General features: G+C 41.4%; 1 protein-coding gene across 1 annotated transcript in view; it reads left to right on the top strand.

Moving 5' to 3' along the window:
• LOC138629399 (disintegrin and metalloproteinase domain-containing protein 12-like) overlaps positions 1-20,601 on the top strand; it is a 74,797-nt gene that overhangs the window by 30,332 nt on the left and 23,864 nt on the right. Inside the window, exons 4-10 of the mRNA XM_069713056.1 lie at positions 7,754-7,832; positions 11,224-11,300; positions 12,705-12,891; positions 17,507-17,572; positions 18,240-18,311; positions 18,691-18,860; positions 19,923-20,007. Coding sequence (XP_069569157.1) covers positions 7,754-7,832; positions 11,224-11,300; positions 12,705-12,891; positions 17,507-17,572; positions 18,240-18,311; positions 18,691-18,860; positions 19,923-20,007 — 736 coding nt within the window. The remainder of the gene's footprint in view (positions 1-7,753; positions 7,833-11,223; positions 11,301-12,704; positions 12,892-17,506; positions 17,573-18,239; positions 18,312-18,690; positions 18,861-19,922; positions 20,008-20,601) is intronic.

Raw genomic sequence — 20,601 nt, 5'->3', positions numbered from 1 at the left:
ACTTTGCCCCGCCCGCCTATATTGGAACTCTGACTGCACCACAGGCCTGTCAATCAAACAGACACGCCTCCAAAAATATGTCTTCTTGAGATGGAAAAAGGGACGATTTTAGCTAACCACACCATAATAACTAGATAACAACACCATAATAACTTGTGGGAAAAAAGTTAATTAATCCCGAAGGGAAGACCAATGAGCGACCAGTGCGGGTGGTCCCAACAATAATGGCGGTGGTAGAGTTTCAATGTACAACATGCATTATACTGTAGTCAATGCCGATTGGGTAAAGAATGCTCCAATAGTTTGAAAATGTTCCTGAGGTTTATGTCCATTAGGATGCAATGACTGGAAACAATCCTCAGTAGGGCGTGACCAGATACATATATTCATGCAGTGAATGTGGCTCTGGTAACACCAGACCTGACTCAACCAGTCTCTGGGGTGAAAGTGTTTATTCCATCCTACCAGCCCCATCCTACTTGCAATGTAGATTTTGTCACTCTTTGCAATCCCTCACATGACCTCCTTCTTTGACCTGGGGAATTACGGTGATCACGTTGCAGACTCCAAAGAGCACCTTGTGCGTATCTCTGATGCCAACCACTTTGACAAAATGGCAGTATTTGATTGCCAGGTGCTGAATGTGATGCAAGATGCAACCATGTTAAGGTACAGCTGAAATAAAAACAATTCTCATACCTAAGTGACCAAAAATGATCCATGTGTCTATATCCAGAAATCTCCATTTCTTGGTATGTTTCGAACTCAACAATACCGTTATTTTTTTTTTATAGTAACTAGCAGACTTGTGTATCTCAGGATAGTCTGCATCATTATTTTCACACTTTATCAAAGATTAGTGTTGCATTTCTGCCCTAATTCCAATTATCTTATCCATTGTTGGGGCGGTATTCATCATCCCGTCTCTGTAATTGGGATCTTGTGGAGTAATCCATCACGCAGACATTGCTCAGAGATGACACTTTATTGATTTCACGGGGCATGCCTAGACTTAACCACATCAATCTCGCGGTGACAGTCAGTGCAATAATTGCGTGCCACTGCTGCTAATGGCCATTCAGTTTGGTCATCTTGCTGACCAATTAACCACCCCGGGAAGCCATACAGGTGTAAAGAATCATAATGAAGCTCTTCGGATGGGTTGAAAGTGGGGCAGAGACAAAGCAGAGCTGCTCTGTGTAAAATAAATATGAGAGGCTTTCATTTCATTTTTGTACTTAGAACTCAATAGGCATTCTTGACACAAGCCAAAAAAAACACACTCTGTGTCTTTCCCTTGTCGTGTTTGCTGCTGGAGCGTTGGCATTGAAGCCACTGGCACGACAGAGCTGCATGCTAGCTCGCTACTGAACATGGCAGCTTATATAAATAAAGTCAAAACCATCTGCCTTTTGCCCCCTCCCCCCTTCCCCCCCTCACCGTCCTCCCCCCTCTATTAGCAGGAATCATTGGCTGGCATGCTCTAGCAGTTCTGTTCATGACATGCTTCATGAAGAATGGGAGTTGCATGGAGCTCAGGGTAAGCAAGGGGAATTCTGTTTCTCTGCTCTACTTGGCAGTGGCTTGCAACACTGCCTGATGTCAGACAGATCACAGCCAGAACGACTGGCCCTCTTCCCTCGCTCCTGGAAAAAAAAATGTTTCTAACACTGAGACAAGGTTTTTTTGGCATTAGGGGTTGGTTTGCACTACTGTAGGTTTTTATGCACACAATCCCACTTTCCCCCCCGCTTTTTCCAAGTGAAGCTGGGTTCTTGCCACTTGCCACATAAAAGCAAAGGGACATTATTACTACCACATTGCCTCGCAAGTCTTTGGGTTGAAATGTAACGAACTAATTGGAGCGCCTAGATTAAGTTTTACGAGAAACCTATTTCTTTGATGATGATTTCATCTGTTCTAAATGTTTATCTTTACATTTGTCCTGAATAGCTTTCCGTTACAGAATACGGTTCCCAAGTGCTACTTTCTCCTGAGGTCTAGCTTCTCATTTATCATAGTTAACTCGAGGATTTGTCCAGAAGTCCCTTAATAGGTTGTCTGAGTTTAATGAGACCTATCAGAGACCGTGACTGGGAAATCACTGGACATTGATCCTGCTTCTATTCCAACAATGGGAATGAAAGCTATGGTGTCAGCGTGGCGGTCAGTTAAGGATATGCAATTTATGTACCTCAAAAAGGGAAATTAGTGTACTTTCTAAGCACTGCCATTATTGTCACAGAATGTTAAGTGCTGCGAACCTTTTCCTTGCTCAATTATGCTCGCAGTCTGGTTGCTCTCAACCGTATGAACAGAAGAAGGAGTTTCCCCGCAGAGCTTGAATTTGAAAAGTAATTTTTGACAATTGACTGACAACTGATCTGGCCTATATTCAGCCACATAGAATCGTTCTATAATGTCCACACAGCAGGGACAAGCTTTGCTCAACTATGTAATTTTCCCCATAGTTCTGACTTTGTCCTTAAATGTTCATTGTGTAAGATACAGGCAGATCCATTGGCAGAAAAAGATTACAATATTCACAATCATGTTTTCATTAGTGTGTAATCACCTGAAAGTATGAATCGTGTTTTCATTACCTGAAAATAAGCCCTTAACATCTACAGAGGGAGCAGGTCCCCTTCCATGGCGCACATCATGTTGCACAGTGGGACAGTGGGTGCTAGATTGGATCAGCTGGAGGAATGCTCTGCCTGTGATTGGTTTTTATGTTGGGTTTAAGTTAAAGTTAGGGTTCAGATTATGTTTCGGGATCCCCCTACTGGCAGTTATACAACCAACCACAGCAGCAGAGAGTTTTAGGTGTTTGCCCTACGGCTGATCCAATTTAGCGCTGACCGTGTTGGATCGCTTGTTTCTACAGTAGCTCACTGTCTATAAAGAAAGCCAGTCGCATTTTTCGCGAGTTTTGTAGCAACTGTAAATTCTCTTAGATGATTGGAAGGGGAGGTTGGGGCGGGGGGTGTTCACGGTTGGTTGCAATACACAACCTCACCCCTAGATGTCACAAAATGCTACACGCTGCTCATTTAAGCCACCTGATAACAGTTATGTAGGGAAATCTTTCTTTCCCACAATTGAATTTCTCTTTCTTGTCTTGGCATGCAGTCACATAATCAATCCAACGTTTGTTTTTCCTCCAAGTTTTGATCAAAAGTGTCCCAAATAGTTTGAACGTTCCGTTCTGCTGCTGAGAATGTGTTTTTACAGCTCGTACGTGACTTCAGCTCAGCTCTCCGTCGGCCTTTAAGCTTTGACACTTGGTTATTTCCTTAATCACATCACAACTTTACAGTATTACATGTACAATCGTGTGTCACTATCATTGGAAAACCGATGTTTCATTAGCATGTAAAGCTCACAAATACTTTGTCCAGCATGATTGCCGGGACATTCAGGACCTTTCTGCTGAGGTCATATGCAGCATCCACCTACAAATGAGACTCCTTTTTGCTGTTGATTGATTAGGTTCTAACTCCAATTCATCAAGCCTGTTACAATTAATATACCTCACACACCTCTCCGTTTACACTCCTCTGCATTCAAGCAGAACAAACAATGAAGACCACATGTAACGAACACGTGGAATTTGTTGATAAATTTCCCAAAAGATAAATGTTTCAAGGTTATCATGTTCATGTTTTCTCAATTAGACTATTCACAACAGGAAATGTGTTCAAATGGTTACTCCTGGCATTTTCTTCTGTATGTCTATATTTTCCATTTAGATAAGACTTAGTGTAAATCTTGGTGTGTCTCTATACAAAGAAAGACAGAAGACGCTGATAATATTGAACAGAGATATAACATGAAAGAAATGATCATTTAATGCAGGAAGAACAGAAGTGACATTTAGTCGCTGGCATTCAGGATTAGCTTGAAGTGACTTCGTTGTCTTTCTGTCTGCTTCGTCAAATCTACTGACAGGCAAATCTGACTCTTCCCTCACCTGATATATTATTATTTAAAAAAGTAATTCGTAGACAGTATGACAAGATGAAATCATGGCAACTGTAATTATGTGTGCCTGTCGAACAGACGCAGAGAAGTTAACAAATATTGCTCAGATTTCTGTGTTTTAAAATCTCAAAACTCAGCATTATTTACCTCCTGTTTCGTCAGATTTGCAGCAATTGTGGTGTTTTTTTTTTATTTGTTTTTTTATGGTTGTTTTGGTTGTCAGGCTGCCGTCACGTTCCAGTCTTGAATAGCCGGGATGTGGAATCTTGTTGACTCACAGTGCCTCTCCTCCCAGTGTCGACGCCCTGTCAGTCAGACGGAGCCCTGCTGGAGGCCCGTCCTGTGGGTAATGCATTTTAAATGGCGGGGCGCGACCCTCTGTACCCTCCTTTTCCCTGTGCCTCATTAACTGCCCACTGATTGATAAACAGTGAGTTGCTGCAGCCATGTGGCGCGAGTGGCTTGCGGAATCAGACACACGATGAAGCTGGCTGATGGTTCATCGCTCGGCATGGATGAGATGCATCCATAATTGTTGTCAGCTGGGTGGCAGGCAGTGGAGGGTTTCTGTGTGTATGTGCCTCTGCACTTTGATGACTCATTGTAGCAAATAGCATTAAGGGCTCTTTTGTATGTTTTCCAGTGTGTTCTTCTCTTTTTGGTATTTCAATATGTTCTACTCATGTCTGTTTTTAAACAACATTCAAAGGCATACAGGCTTTGCATGATGTAATTATTCCTTCTGTTCATGCTCTTTAATAAAAAAAAATCCCTTCCTTACATTTTCAGTGTCAGTGATGAGGGAGGAAAAATACACAGTCCTTGTTTGGGCAAATAAGTGTATAAATTGCCGCCTTTTTTTTAGAGCAAAATCTCCTTTCATGATGTCCACGTTATGTTCCTGCTGTTGACCAGTAACACAAGTAGGGCTTGGAGACATAAAATATAAACAATATATTTTTCATCTGTATTGCGATACACGCTATATAACTGGATATTTTTTTAAATCTTCGCTGAAGGTTTCAAATTTAACCCTTTGATGCACACAGGCACACCAGTGTGATGATTTTAGTGGCCCTTGCAAGATGTGTCTGCGGACAAAATCAAATATCACAATAGTTTTCATCAAAAAACTCAATATTGTGATGATATTGTAGCGATTATTGTCGACGCTTTCACAAAATATTGACACAATGAGATTTTTCATCGATGATTATCAGTAATGTGGAGATGACTAAAGGCAAAAAACAGAACAGGATAAGTTATTCCATATCACAATATTATGATGCACAGAATCTAAAATCATATAAAGTCACATCTCAAGATATTGATAGTATATCGATATATTGCATACCTTGGCACTAATCTGTAGTTTTTTTTAAATTTATTACAGTGGTACGAACATAAATGTAGTTCTTGAAGTATGTAAGCTGTTATCTTCATGACAAACACATGGACTGCCCTGTAGTTCGACAGTAACCACATTGTTCAGGTGGACAGAGATGTGGTTTCGTGTTTTTAACTTGGAAAAAAGTATTCGTGTTTCCTGGCTGGTACGTGAACCAGTCCTGGATTTGAGCTGAACTGCTAATGTGCAAGTAATGTGACACAGATGTGAGACTTGCTCGGTTGTCTTCATTTTGTCAAATCTACATTGAATGGAGTCAATCTATGTCTTAATGGAGTTGTGAGCAGGATGTGTGTTGGAAAACTCTCCTTACTGATGCGGTCAAGGGTCCAGCCTTTGAGAGAGGCAGCTGAAAAGAGTAGAAATTGAAGGCTAACTCAGAAGCAGCACAAAAACTGTTCTTTGTGTGGAAGTGACCGGTGACCTTGGCTAATATCTTTGCTGTAATCCACTAAGTTTTGATCTGATACCCTGCAGTGACGAAAACCTTCGAGCTTTAATTCTCTCTGTGTCCTTGAGGAAGGCAGTAAACCCCTTGTGCTCATTCATTGAAAGTAAAAAAAAAAAAAAGTAACATATGGATGACACATGGGTGTCTGCAGCATGTTCCTTCCTGCCCACACTCGTACAGACAAGCAGTGAAGCAGACACATGCATTCACCACACTGGATTGTCTATTGTGGGCAGATGTTGAGTTTGTGTGTCCGACCAAGAGCCCAGACCTAATTAAGACTGAAGAAACACATCATTTTATTTGGCTCTCTCTCCTCTTTGGCCTCACTTTGATCCGATGATTATTACCAGCTCTTTGGCTCCGTGGAGGACGAGAGGGCGGGGAGGCATTGTGTCTCATGCTGACAGCTCCCAAACAAAATAACCCCCCCCCTTCCCCGGGTTGTTACAGCTGAAACTCCCAGCTGGGTTGTCAGCGGTGAGGTCAGTAAGAGAACCCAGCTGCCTGCTGAGGTTTGTTCCTCTGCTGTGTATTAGCACCAGCCAACCATCTGCTGATGTCCTGGAGTGTAACACTGTACATGTGCTCACTGCATGTACAGTACACACATAGAGGACAGACACTCTCATACTGGCTTGTACAAATAATGAACACAAATACAGATCCTCATGTTGTAATAATCAACCCGGGAGGAGGGGGTCCGCCTAGGTTTTTTGGGTTATCTATTGATTGCCTCCCTGCTGAGTGTCCTTCCCTCCACCAGAGGAAAGAGCAGTGCTCGGTAACCCCCGTAGGTGGTGAGAGGGGCAGCCAATATTATAGCAGGGCTGTGATGGTATCGACGTTTATTGTCTTTGCGGTGAAGAGACAGCACAGCCCAGAGGTTATCTGGTGAACTCACCCCCCCCCCATAATCACCCACAATAGGCCTGGAAAGGCCACAGGAAGCTCTGAAAGGTTTGTAGGTTGCTGTTCCTTTTGGATCTAACTCATAGATCTGATCGAGGACCCGAGGACACGATGAACACCAACCTGTGTCTGCAAACTGGCTGCACCCCAGGCATGTCAATCAAACCAGACACGCCCCCAAACATACATGAGACATACCAAGGCCTGATATCTAATTGGTTGTGAAATTATTTTCAGAAGGACCACCTACACTGTGATCAGAAAAAGTGAATTTAGCAACTGATACCAAAATGACTTGTGGAAAGAATTTTTAAACTTTGTATCCTATGAGAGAAGTTGATGTTTTTTGAATGAGAGACAGAGTTTTCTTTTCCAGCCAGATCCTAGTGGTCGTCAGTGGCATTGCATTTTAAGGAATATCACAATAGCTTCTCTTTTAAGACATGGAGACCCGATCCATTTTTGTTTTGTCTATGTTCTCAATGTTGACGTACTCTATATTATTTGGTAAGTTTTTATTAACTGTGGTAATTTAGTATATGTATAATACTTTAATATAAAGTTCTTAATATAAAGTTGATCTGTAACCACAAGTGCTTTGTTCATTATTATGCCCATCTGCTTATTACTTGCTCATGTCTGCAATGTGAAAGCAAATTATTATTCACTTGTATCACATGGAATAAGTTATGGATTGAATATTGAATATGGAATGCATATTAATTGTAGTTTAGTGGTGCATGCACGTAATGTGAGAGTGGTTATGGAAAAAACGTCACTGCAGCCTTTTTAAAATCTGTTTTGTTTCTTCATGCCTGCAGGTGTTTGGTTCGATTTGTGCTATCCTAAGGCAGGGTTAACTTTTAAAGTAACATCAGACTTTTTATCTTTCATGCAGGTCTGACATTGGTGGAATTATGATTGATTTTTTTTTTTTTTTTTTTAAAGCCCCTTAGGATCAATCCTGAGCATTTGTTGTCCTTGTTTATCCTTCCTAGGGGGCTGTTTGCAAGTAACTACACAGAAACCCATTACCTTGAAGACGGCAGTGCGGTCACAGGCCTGCACAACTTCACGGTGAGTTTCTTTTTGTTTTGTTTTTTTGTTAAAGGTGACATAATAAACTCATGATCTTGAATTCGTGAGGTTTTCTTCTGTATTACTACCTCCCCAGCAGCTCCTATGAACTTTGGCCTTTTGTGAAACTTTTCTCATTGTGCTAATATTTGGGTCAGTGAGAAAGTCAAGAAAAATGTATATTGCAGCTAGTCCCACTTTTAAACCACCTGGAATTGGGCAGTCTTGCGCATAAAGAAGAGTGTGTGTAGGTGAGTAGTCCCATTTTGAGCCAGCAGATTCATATTTAATGAAATATAAGGCAGACAGAGGTCAGAGAATAAACTCAGTTTTAGAGAGCAGCTGAAGTGTTTTATAATGGATAAGATTGAAACCAGTCCCAAAAATGGTTTGTTATGTAGATCAGCTAAAAAAAATATTGAATTAGTGAACATCTAAGTGCACTTCTGACTGTGAAATATTCAACACCTGTCATTGCATTTATGAGCCTTATACTTGCTGAATTAAGAGAGCATATTCTTCTAAATTACATCTGTGCATCTTTTAAACAGCTTTGTCTCTAAATCAATGTACTGGTTTTACAGAGACATGCATACTTTTATATATACTGCCATGTATTTTGCGTCAATGCTAAATATTGGTCATATTCATGAAGCTCAGTAGGGTTTTCCCCAGCAAAGTCTGTTCTGCTTTTAAATACAGTGGGTCTTTGAAAACAATCATCCATGGACCCATAAATATCCTGCTATTGAAAGGTTTTTATTTTGAGGTTTGGAAAAAGAAAAGCTATTATAGTGTACCGTGTACTGTAATGAATTAGTTTGATGTGGCTAAACCGCGTGGAACAGTTTTTTAGGCCTTGTAGCTTCCACCAGCACGCCTCATTTCAGGGATTTGATCATTTGCAGTTTGGAAAGCAATTAAACATCTAATTTTCATTCAGTTACAGAGAAAGCATAATATATACTAAACAGCTTGTGAGGTCTGTGTACAAAATGCCAAGCTGACTTAAAGCTGAAATCCACAGAAGAGATTAATATAATTCAATAATGTCCAACCCACGCGGAAAAATGAACAATATTTTCCACATGAGACTTGCTGTGAGACCAGAGCTGGACCATCACCGTCTGGGCTCGGCCAGCTCATCAGAATTTCTGCCATTCCAGAGCATAAAGACAATGAAGGAGTTGTAGCAGGTCAGCTCGGGGAGAATTCGGAGACACAGAGTCCACAGTTTAGCTACCTATCAGAGACGGGTGGATAAACGGGTTTTCATTGTTTAAATTCATCCACTTTTAATTAAGGCTGTATAATGTTCTCTGCAATGATAATAATAACAATACGTTGATGCCCTCGTATTGCTGGCTTGTGGTCAACAACTGCCCAAAAAATTTAATGAAAATTATGTAAAATGGAGGAAAGCATTAAGTAAACATTTGCATTTTGCTTCATCTTGGCATCAACTGCCTGATGGAGCACCTTCGTTGATTAGCTGACTCTGAACTTCTCGACATCTTTGGACCTCCATTCCTCCTCTCATTCCTCTCCCATGACCACAGCCAGCTCTTCATGGGAGGATCTTTTTACTGGAAACAAGCAGATCTTTTGAGACTGATCCCTACTTAATTTATTTGTCCTGCCGGCAGGGAGGAGACTGATATAGCGATCTGGGCAAGGGATCTTTGCGGGTTCAGTTCTGTGTCAAAGTTAAGGTACTGCTGGGAGTGACTTCAGCACAAGTCGGCCCTCTCTCCATTCCCTTTGTCTGCTTTACACCCTCTCCCACAAGTCTACACACAATGCAATAAATAAGTGCCATGTGCTGTAACCAAAGCCATGTACTGGGAATATGAATCACTGCTATGGATATTAAAGTGTTAACTTGGAATAATAAATGTATAGTTATAATAAACAATGTAACATTCACACCCAGGGTTGCCTCCCACAACAATCAGGGTATTAGTTATTAATCTTCTGCATCTCAAATATGAACGCGTAAGCATTTTCCTCTCTCGTCTCTTTTTCTACAGAAACCTTAGAAACAAAAAGTCTATTCATATCCTTTATATCAATGCATCACAGTCATGATCTCATCAAAGAAACATGAGGTGATAGCATTAACTCAGCGTACTAAATCCAGCCCTGCTCCTCCCCACTGAACTAAAATTTCATATTCCTTGTAATGCGCTGTCCTGTCTTTGTGTCTTTCTACTTTGCTATAATGGAGTGTTCTTTTTTAGTGCACCACCACAAAGTGTCCAAATAGGTAAAAGCTTTCAAGGCACTGGATCCAGTTCTTCAAATCTTTCGCTAAATATTCCTCCTCGACTCTCTTATTTACAGACAAAAAAAAGCTTATTTTGTTGGGGCACCAGAACATCTTCCAAACACATTGTTGAAATATCATTATGGCAAATGTGTAAGAAAAGAAACTGCCTAATTACCGTAGACATGTAGGAGCACTAGTGTTTATTTGAATGTTTCTGTTGATACATTTCTCTGGTTTTGTGAACCCACTCATGTTGAAATCCATTTTTGAGGTAAAACTATTCATGAATGCGGCTTTAAATGTGAATTTTATGAACATTTTACTTAAAAGTTCAAATAAAATTGATTCATTGAAGAGATTTTTAAAAATTCATATAAAATATATATATATTGGCCCTCAATCTTATTTGGGTAGTGAGATTGAAAGGCACGATTTAGCAATGCTGTTTTAACTAGCTCGTGTCAGAAGTGAGAAAAGATTAATTGGATTATCATTGCAAAATGACTGAGGAAGTGCTGTGATGCAAGATTAAGCAAGGACTCCCTTTTAATACCAGAAAACCCACTGAGACACCGAACATGCAAAATCAGCAGGCTCTGGAGGTTAGCCACCTTGAAGGAGGTCAGATGTTGAAATTTACTGGCTGCTCTCTATATTTAGACGCAGTCAAAAGTGAGGTGGAAACCTCCCGTTCCCTCGCCTTGGAGAACAGGGTGGCAGAAGGACTGTCGGTCAGACCTCACCTGAGCAAAGCTGCCTAAATGTAGCAGAAGGCCTGTTTTTACTCTGAACCAGACACTTCCTCCCCACCCGCTCACCGCTCGGCCTCGTTCAATAAACACAGACTTGATTCACTTTCTTTACTCCCTGCTGCAGCTTGACAGGTGGTCCATGAAAGTGGGTACCTGGGAATGCAGCAAAAAGCAAAACTCAAACTCAGATTACAGCCATCATTAGCCCGTGGTGATGAGCGACAACGGCTTCTGCTAACATGGCAAAAGACATAGTTATTTTGCTCTTATTTCACAGTCATCACCTGGGACTGGTGTGGTTGAACTGTGCTTAAACCTAGACTCATGTTTTGTTCTGTCTTGAATTTAAAATCCTTTTTTGCTCCCCCAGGCAAACTGCTACTACCATGGTGAGGTGGAGGGTCATGCCAACTCAGATGTCAGCCTCAGTGCTTGTGCTGGGATCAAGTAAGTGTCCCACACACTATTTATTTACCATTCATGTCATAACATATTGGTCCAAGGCCTTAATAATGGCTTTGCCAAACCTATTATTCAAATTATTACCCAAACTTTTCACATTATAAACCTCAATCACGGTGTACTCACCAACTTCTTGGTTAAATTATGTTCTGTAGTACATTCAAAAGCTCCATGTGTATTTTTTTTTTCTGTGCAAAGAGGAGGATTATTGGTGATATTCCTCCTGATCACTTTTGGCATTATCTCCAACTTTTGATGTTTTGGATGACGTGGTTAAACATTTGGTTTGTTTAAAAGCTCTGTGATGGCTTAAGTTAGTCAGCCCCATGCCAGTAAATAATGAATTTTGCTAAATAAGTAAGCTGAGATGACATCCTGTAAAAAGCAATAAACTTGACATACTGTGAGGCTTTACACCAGTGAGGAGTTTCAGTGCTGGAAACACTCTGTTTGCATATGTCAGGCAGGAGTAATGGTTGCAGCAATATCATTGGACACCATCAGGAATGTTTTCATAAACCAGCCAAAGATCTACACCCTCAGCAGAGTGACTGAGCTGATTGTGATGACCTTGCTGCTGACCTCGATCTTAATATTTGTTTATTTATTTCAGTTGTTCTGCAACCTGTCTGCACGAAGATAGATCAATAGAACGTTTTTTTGTTGTTGTTTTTTTGACAAAGACTTAAACGTTGCTTGACCTGCTCACTGAGACAAATTGTTCCTGGTTTGGGTTGGCAGCACTCCGGCTCTTTTGGGGGTTGGTTTGGGTGGGTGGAGGTGTGGGGGTGGAGGGCAGAGGGTGGGGGAGGGAGCAGGAGTTCATGTGGTTGTGAATATTGTGCAAGATTTTAAGAGACTCTCACAGTTTCTCCAGACTCACTTTAAATCACAGAGCTGCTGTTAAAACATGAGAAAAGTTATGCTCATTTCCAGTTTTTTGTTTTTATTGTGAGACTCCATGAGAGAGGCTTTGTCATATAAGACAGAAAATACAAAAAAAGCAAAGTAGGTCATCTTTAAGAAGGACGAAACAAAGACCCCATCATTGATAAAAATATAAAAATATAATACCACTCTTTATAAAAAAAAAAAAAAAAAAAGTTTGCCACTTGATCATCGAGTGCTAATTAAAGCTGTAGCCACCATTATTACACCCCATCATATCGAATGATGAGGGCACTCATCAGTAATGGTGTACCATCCTTTCTGAGCATAATAAAAATGTAATCCAATTCAGGACCACTTTTCCTTCAGCCAAATCAAAATGAACATCCTAGTTTCTTGCTGCATATCAGATTATTATTATTTTTTTAATATTAGTGTTATTCCAGTATTTAAATCTTTTCACCTCTTCAGACATCTGAGAGCCTCTTCCTCCCTCTGCAGGGGTTTTATATCTCTTGGAGGCAGGTCCTACATACTGGAACCACGTGCTGATCACTCTGACGGGACTCACTGGATCTACGCTGCTGAACACCTCAACTTTGCTCCTGGCACCTGTGGCCATGAGTTCAACATATCGCATCCCACCGCACATGCAGACAGCAGTCCATTCAAGGCCTTCAGTACAAGGGTAGGGATTATTATACTGTCTACATTTGACCTGCAGCTACGAATTAACTGTCTATACTTACAGTGTGATTTGAAAGAAAAGCTCTCCAAGATTTCACTTTTCTGTCTTTATTTTATTTTATTTTTTGCTTTCATTACTAAATTGAGAGTAAAGACATTATTGAAAATGAGGCGAGGGAGAGACGGGGAATGACATCCAACAAAGGTCCCCGGTGTGACTCAAACCAAAGTCTTTGGCCTCAAGGCACCTCTTGTCTTTCTTATACGAAATCAAATCCCCATATCAGGTAGAACAAAGAGAAAATGTATTTTACTGTGTTCTTGATTGTATGTAGTTCAACCGATTTCAACTTCACTGGGTCTTCAACAGGTCAAATTGATCAAACCTGGCTCACTATAGGCCTCTGAGAATCGATAAAGCATATCTCTGTAAACGCTCTCGTGAGTGTAATCAATAAACCGTTTGATAAATATTTTTCACAGCTGTATTGTAAATTAAATCATTTAAAGAGGGCACTCAGAGCCTATTTAGAGGGAGGGGGAAAGGTGAGTCTGTGTGGTAGATAGAGTCGAAAGACGGTGTCATACATGTAAAAAAAAACAACAACAACAGTAATAACAACGATGCAAATAACAAGATGTCTACGGCAATACTGCTAACTAGGCACAGCACAGCTTTTAGCTAAATGCATGCTAACATGCTGATGCTGAACATGTCTAATCTTTTGTTTTTGTTTTTATTTTTATTTTTTCCATCTTACATTTGTGTGTTTGCATGCTAACATTTGCTTATTAGCACTGAACACAGTGTACAGCTGAGACTGATCACTAGTGTTTGGTCATATTCCAATTACTAGAGTTTGACCGGATGGCATTGATAGAGGACAAAATTTGTGGATCACTCGAAGTGATTAAGATTTATTCTTTTTTTGGTAAAAATGTGAAAGAGAGAGTCTGGAGATGACTTTGATTCGGGACACTTTCAAACCAAGACAAACACAGCCCCAGGCCCTGGTTTAGATGCTCACTCTCATGCAGTGTTGGGCAGCAACTCACTTTCACCACACGTCGAGCTAGAGTCTGTTTGACCTGCACACACATCCACACACCCGAACACAGGCTCGCTCTTTCCACTCACACACTTGCTAGATCCTATACTATCCTGCTGGCTAAGGGTTCTGCCTTCACACCATGGCCCTCTTTCAACCTGAGCCTCTTTATCCTTGCTGGCCTGGCAGCCTGGATCCTCTCTGCTCTTATCTGCCTCCTCCATAGATAAGCCAGGATGGGCAAGTGTGCTCTAAATGCACCCTATGGCGATTAGCAAGTCTCTAGGAGGACTCAGTGGAAAGCATCACTGTTGTTGAACAGAGTCCAGAGATTTTTAGAGCTACAGAATAGATGTGAATTTGCAACACATATTTTACAATATAAAACTTCCATAAAACTGAAACTACTACTGGAACAGGAGAATATTGGTTTCTGCTTTCGGTTCCAGTGGATTTATAGAAAATACATTTTCTATGAATGTAACATCCGTCTAAACATTTAAAGCTCCAACTTCTCAGAAATGAAGAAAGTCTATAGGACCTTTTTGCATTTTTTTTATAACATTAAAAAAAAAAAAAAAGTATAGTCTCCAACTGTATATTGAGGTTTTCTCAATCTACACTGTATGTATTACACATCAGAAACGATCTACCTTTCCACGTGTAACAGTCTGTTTCAGCCACAAAAGACAAGACACTCTCAAACTCCCATTGGGTTCGGGTGTGCCTCAGTCACACTTTCAATTTAAGACAATAGAGTTTTACAGGAACTCGTGTTGTTGATGTGCAGCTCCTATCAGCTAGCCATCGTATCTCTCTACCCTCCCCAACCCCATCTGACTCTCTTCATTCGGGGCCACTCTGCCAACATACCTCTTTATCTTCAGACCCTCAAGCACGGCACATTGCAGCTTATCGAAGCAGCAGCGCACCACTCGGTGCCCATGTGTAACATGCTGAGGTGAGCTTGCTTGCCTGGCAGTACAGCAAGTCAGGCTTTGTGTTCTTTTCTTTTTTTTTTTTTGGTGTACCTTCCTAAGAAGACCTCTCGCCCCTCCAGTTACACGTGAATGTTTAATAAAAACATTGCTTATTACCTCATCTGTTTTCCCTTTTTTAATCACCAATGCCGTGGTTAATCACCTCTCCTCATTTAGAAGAGATGTTTCTCTTCTAATGCTTTCATCTTTTGCTGTATTTGGATAGGTAGGGACATACAATTTTAAACAAATTGTATGTCATCAGATAAAACAAATTAAAGTTCTCTAAAAAAAAGAAAAAAGAATCTTGTGCAGGAGAATTAAACCCATTTTTCCACACTGGTATAAATCATCAATATGAGCTTTTCTTGTCTTCTTTTGTTTCTGTTGCCCTCTGTAAGGCTTGTGCTGAATCTTTGCAGCACTTAAGACAAGGGTTGCCACCAAAGCCAGCACTATAATCATCAACAAAAATAAAATTGAGCAATAAAACATCATAAAATCCCTCTCACTGAATAAGTAAATAACAAACAATAATGTGAAAAGACAGAATGTTTTAGCCAGAATCCACATATGTTTGGTCTGTTTCCCACATTGAACTCCATGTGTCCCTTATGAAATGATTGCAAAAAATGAAAATCACTTTCAACTAAATGGAAAGTCCCTCTCATTTATGCAGCTTCATGATTATAATATGTTTACTTCCCCTCCTTTTGAATCCCTGAGCATCTGTTTCATCTTTTACACCCATCTCTCCATCTCTATACGCTGATCTGGTAAATCAGCCATGTTTGTCCACCGCTGCCATCCTTCATCACTAAGATAGAGAACACTGGAGTCTGCGTTTTCCACTTATCACTGCTCATCATCTTTGAAACGTTATCCCGTCTGAGGCCAGAGCCTCCCCAGGGGTTTGGCCCACATGATTTATCTCTATGTTCAGTGGGGTAGCGATAGGCTGGGTGTGAGGAGTGGGACCGGGTGGGGTTTCCTAAACGCAATCAGTTTCATTTTGGTCGAACGAGTCCTGCTGGAGGACGGACGTACAAGCCAGCAGTCTGACCTCAAATTCAGAGCAAATGTTGCCACTTAACAACCAATGTACTTTCTACAGGCGTTCATCGGGCCCCGCTCCGCACACACTCCAGCGCACTAATGGACGCCGTTATATCAGATGGACCCAATGACGTATAGTTCAACAAGTAGTAGCTTCTAACATATACGGCAAAACAAATGACATTTTTAAAGAGGGTTGGAATTAGATTTTTTACATTTTTTTTTAGATTCTATGTGATCAGATTCTAAATACAGGCTACAATTTCACCTGGTTGACGCAATTCTGCGTCATAACATAATTGTGATTGGCCCCAGTTTTGAATATCTTTTCTTGGCCCCCTCCCCTCGCCCCAAACACGAGCACCCGGACACACATACACACATTTAGCCTGTGCTGCTAACTTCTTGTCCATTTGCTGAATTGAATTTGAGAAAAGGTTGAACTGCAGAGAAAATAAAATGTCGCAGCCAAAATATTTGCCTTTTCCCAGCATGTCTTCTTCATTGGTAACTTTATTTTTAACACGCACCTTTGGAACATTTCAACAAAGACGAAGATACATTTAACAGGCTTTTACTCAAAACCATAACTGTTATACACAAGGTGGAAAGGTGGTATAAAAAGCTATTGCACTCATGAAAGTTTCTAGTTATGTTACCGGTTACTGTGTGATCTTTGCGTGACAGAGCCCACCCTGAATATTGCACACGGGCCGTTCACCCCTTCAGATCTCCGGTGAACTTTCGGCTAACAGTTGCACCGTGATTAGTTACGCCATCGATGCAATTTTCTGTCTTCACATTCTTTTCAGAGCACAGTCTGATTAGAAAAACTCCAATATTTAAGTGGCAAAAAAAAGAAAAAAAATCTGAACTGAGTGCTGAAGTAGTTTTAAATACAAGAAATCTTGGGGACCTTAAGGTGCACTTGAGTCTAAAAAAACTGCCATTGAAAAGAAAGCTTTAGCACTCAAAGGCTGAGCAGGAGAAAAGGAATCTTTACCATCTTTATTTAATAGGGTTAAAACCTGCTGTTTTTTTGCCCGTGCTATCCACCGCGGCATCATAATGCAAGCAGCATTGTCCAAAAAACAGTGATTTATTGGTTAATAAGCCGCTTCCTGTAGGGTGTTATCAGAGTGAGTGTGTGACCTCAGCAGCTCTTATTGGGTCAGACGTGAAGAGTAGCTGATTGCTTTGTGCTGATTCTCATTTCTGCCGCCTTTTGTGTCGAGTGTAGTTCAGGTGAAAAACTGCACTGAGTGGCCACCTGCTGAATTAGGCTGCCCTTTCCAGAAAAGCTGCATTTAAGTGCTTCCTCCTAATGTCCTTCTTCTTCCCTCTCTGCTCTCTCCTGCTGCTCTTTTCTTTTCGTCTCCTGGTTCTTCCCTTTGTCATTTCCTCTCTCCGTGTCCTCACTCAATTGCTGGTGTTTCTCGCATCCCTGTCACCTTTCTCCCCCCACTTTTCTTCTACGTCTCGTTGTTCTTTGCAACCAATTGTTGTCTCTCCTTTCACCAACTTCCTTCAGCATAAACGCCATGTCCAGACTACAACCAAGTACGTGGAGCTGATCATCGTGGCGGACAACCGAGAGGTAAGCCGAGCACGCACGATTTCAACCTCTTCACATTACTGCCGAATCCGACAGGCAAAAAAGGCTCAGAGTTCATCTGCTTAGCTTTCAAATTTCCCCTTGAAACACAGATAAGATGAGTCCCCTATTGCCTTGTCCTCACATCTGATGTGTCCACCTACTACTGATGTGTCCACCTACTCATCCATTTCACCCCTTAGTTCCATCTACATCCTTCTTCATCGTTTGACCACTTGACTCACAAATGAGACTGGTGCTTTATGTGTGCTCTGAATAATCTCATGTCTCCGACTTAAGATCTTAAAGAGGGCGAAGAGAAGAAACCAGTCCTCCCCGACATGTGACATATAGGTCAATGTCACGTGCTTTAGCGGCACAGAGGCTGAATAAACACTGGATATAAGACAAGGTGGTTGAGGTTATCTTTTTAGCCTAAGCTCCACTGAGGAGCTCTTTGATGATAATAGCAGCAGCAGAATTAACATGACACTAATTGTCGCACAGCTACAGGACACCCCGTGGAGACATTTCTAGAGCTGACACAACCTTAATTTGTCCCAAACACTGTCTTTGATGATAATAAACATTCAAGAGCGTGGATCACCTCTTTTTTTATTTATTTATTTATTTTTATCCTTGCTTTATTCTGTCTGCTCGTATTGTTCAGTTTCAGAAGCATGGCAAGGACATGGAGAAGGTCAAGCAGCGGCTGGCTGAGATCGCCAATTACGTGGACAAGGTAACAATTGAATCAAAAGAGGGAATGCAGTGTTGGAATGTGATTTATTAGAGGTCACATCAAGCCTAGTGAAAATTAACCGACCTGCGAGCGGGGGCTGATTGGATTATGAATGGATGATCAATTTCATAACTCGGATGTGAAATGTTTCGAGGAGGCCGATGTGATAGATCATGGCTCTGGGTGGCAGTTTAATAAAACAGAAGCAAACGAGGATTAATTCGTATGGAAAGTGGTACGCCGATTTGCTCATCATTTAAATGGACTATTTTATAGCATTTGTGTTTTAATCGGTAATGTGCAGTGAGGATAGTTAAGAGAAATGTTAGTAGAGATGGATGATAAGCGTCGACTTACCGCTCCTCCCCTCCACTGTCAGTTCTACAGGGCTCTGAATATCCGTGTGGCCCTGGTGGGGCTGGAGGTGTGGAGCGATGTGGACAAGTGCCCCATCACCCAGGACCCGTTCACCACCTTGCACGAGTTCCTGGACTGGAGGAAGGTCAAGCTGCTGCCTCAGAGGCCACATGACAACGCGCAGCTAATCAGGTACACCTGATATTGCAGCAGTAACGGTGTTCAGGACACATCTAATGTTTGAGAGCACAAAATTAAATCAAATGCTACGGTAGTTCTTGGAGTGGGTTTTATTTACTCCAAGCAAAATTTTGTATAATGTTTTGTAGAATCACTGCTGTTTAACTCTTCCTTTAAGCCCACTAAGATACAGGATGTTTTTTTTTTTTTTCATATTCCACACAAATACTTGTGTTTGACCAAATTAAGTCCCAATTCCTACCTAATGAAACATTTGCAGATCAGTCCTAACCACTTAAATCCCCATGAGGGCAACGGTTGTGTTGTTGCGGTAAAGCAACCTGTGCGTTTTCAATGAGCTGTGAGCAAGCGCATTTGTATGTTGGAGAACGAAGCGCTATCTCGCCATAGTTTGAGTTTTTTTTGTACCAATTTTTTTTCCCGATTCAGAACGTCACAGCAGAACAACCAAAAACCCACCTGATTTTGCTCTTGACCTGAAGCGCCTTTTGACCTCAACCAGCTCATTACTGAAGTCCATACAGTCGGCACGCTCACAAATTTTGGGCTGCACTCCGATGTCGGACAGGGTTCTTGCTCACCTTCACTGACATGAGCAATTGATGAAATCTACCTCACGTGGACGCGCAAAGCATGTTTGGCCTCAAGTCTGTTGTTCAGTTGGTCTTTCTATGTGCCAGTCAGGCGCTTGGTCAGTCAGCCGAACACTTTGCTCGCACACTAAACTGTGTTGGCATTTAGCGTACAGCACCGCTGTGCCAAAATACAGCCTCGCAGAGCTGCTGACAGGGATGTAGACTCTTTAGTCTTGTTTTTGAATAACGCTTGAGGTGATTTGACATTCAGACTTAATTAGAAACCAATGAAATGTTAACAGGTTATGTAGGAAAATCTTAAAGTACGTTAGCTTTGAAATGCTAACCAGCTGCCACTGCACGTTTACATTTCCACCCTCTAGTGGTCAAAAAAAACCTTCAGGACACCTTCACTGTCAGAAGGGTGAACACCCTCTGTATGCGGGTGATCTAGTAACCACTGTGTTCTCCTTTTCAGTGGGGTGTATTTCCAGGGAACCACTATTGGTATGGCACCCATCATGAGTATGTGCACAGCGGAGCAGTCGGGAGGAATCGTCATGGTATGTTAATGTCCTACAGGATGTACGTGTGCTCAAATACTTTTCGTCCATCTTGACGAAAATAAAAATTTGTGTTGCGTTTTCGTCTTCCAGAAAGGGAGCCAGACTAATTTCATCCTTTCCCTCCTCTTCCTGCCCTTCGCTCTTCGCTTCGTCCTCCACCTCCCTCATGTCTGACAAAATACTCTCCAATTTCTCCCCCGAGTTTCCTGTGTAAAGGTTGAGCTAAGGACTCCAGAGTTGATACGAACTGCGGGGCGCACACATCATTGAGTCTTTTTCCAGGGGAGGGCCAAGTGGAAGATACTCAGTACCCTCTACTTTGTTCTGACATATCAGAGCGTGTATTGATTGCACGAGTGGAAACTTGCTTCTTAATGAGGTGCAACCAACGAGTGAATTTAAGGGTGTAGTATATCGCAGCCTGAATGAAAAAGCAGGGGCATGTCATAAATGATGACCCGTTACAGAGCTGCAACCCAACACAAGTCATGTTGCATTAGCACTGGTCATGCTATTATTTTATACTCACCGTCTCTGAATGACTGTTTGTCTTGGGGCCTGGCTGGCTGGTAAGGTTTATAGCTATAGTCC

The sequence above is a fragment of the Brachyistius frenatus genome, unplaced genomic scaffold (assembly GCF_029030835.1).
Source record: "Brachyistius frenatus isolate BFR_SWC_R1_liver_20210118 unplaced genomic scaffold, ASM2903083v1 Contig_115, whole genome shotgun sequence".
Lineage (NCBI taxonomy): Eukaryota > Metazoa > Chordata > Actinopteri > Embiotocidae > Brachyistius > Brachyistius frenatus.
The sequence above is the reverse complement of the archived record's forward strand: the minus strand, read 5'-3'. Positions and strand labels throughout refer to the sequence as shown.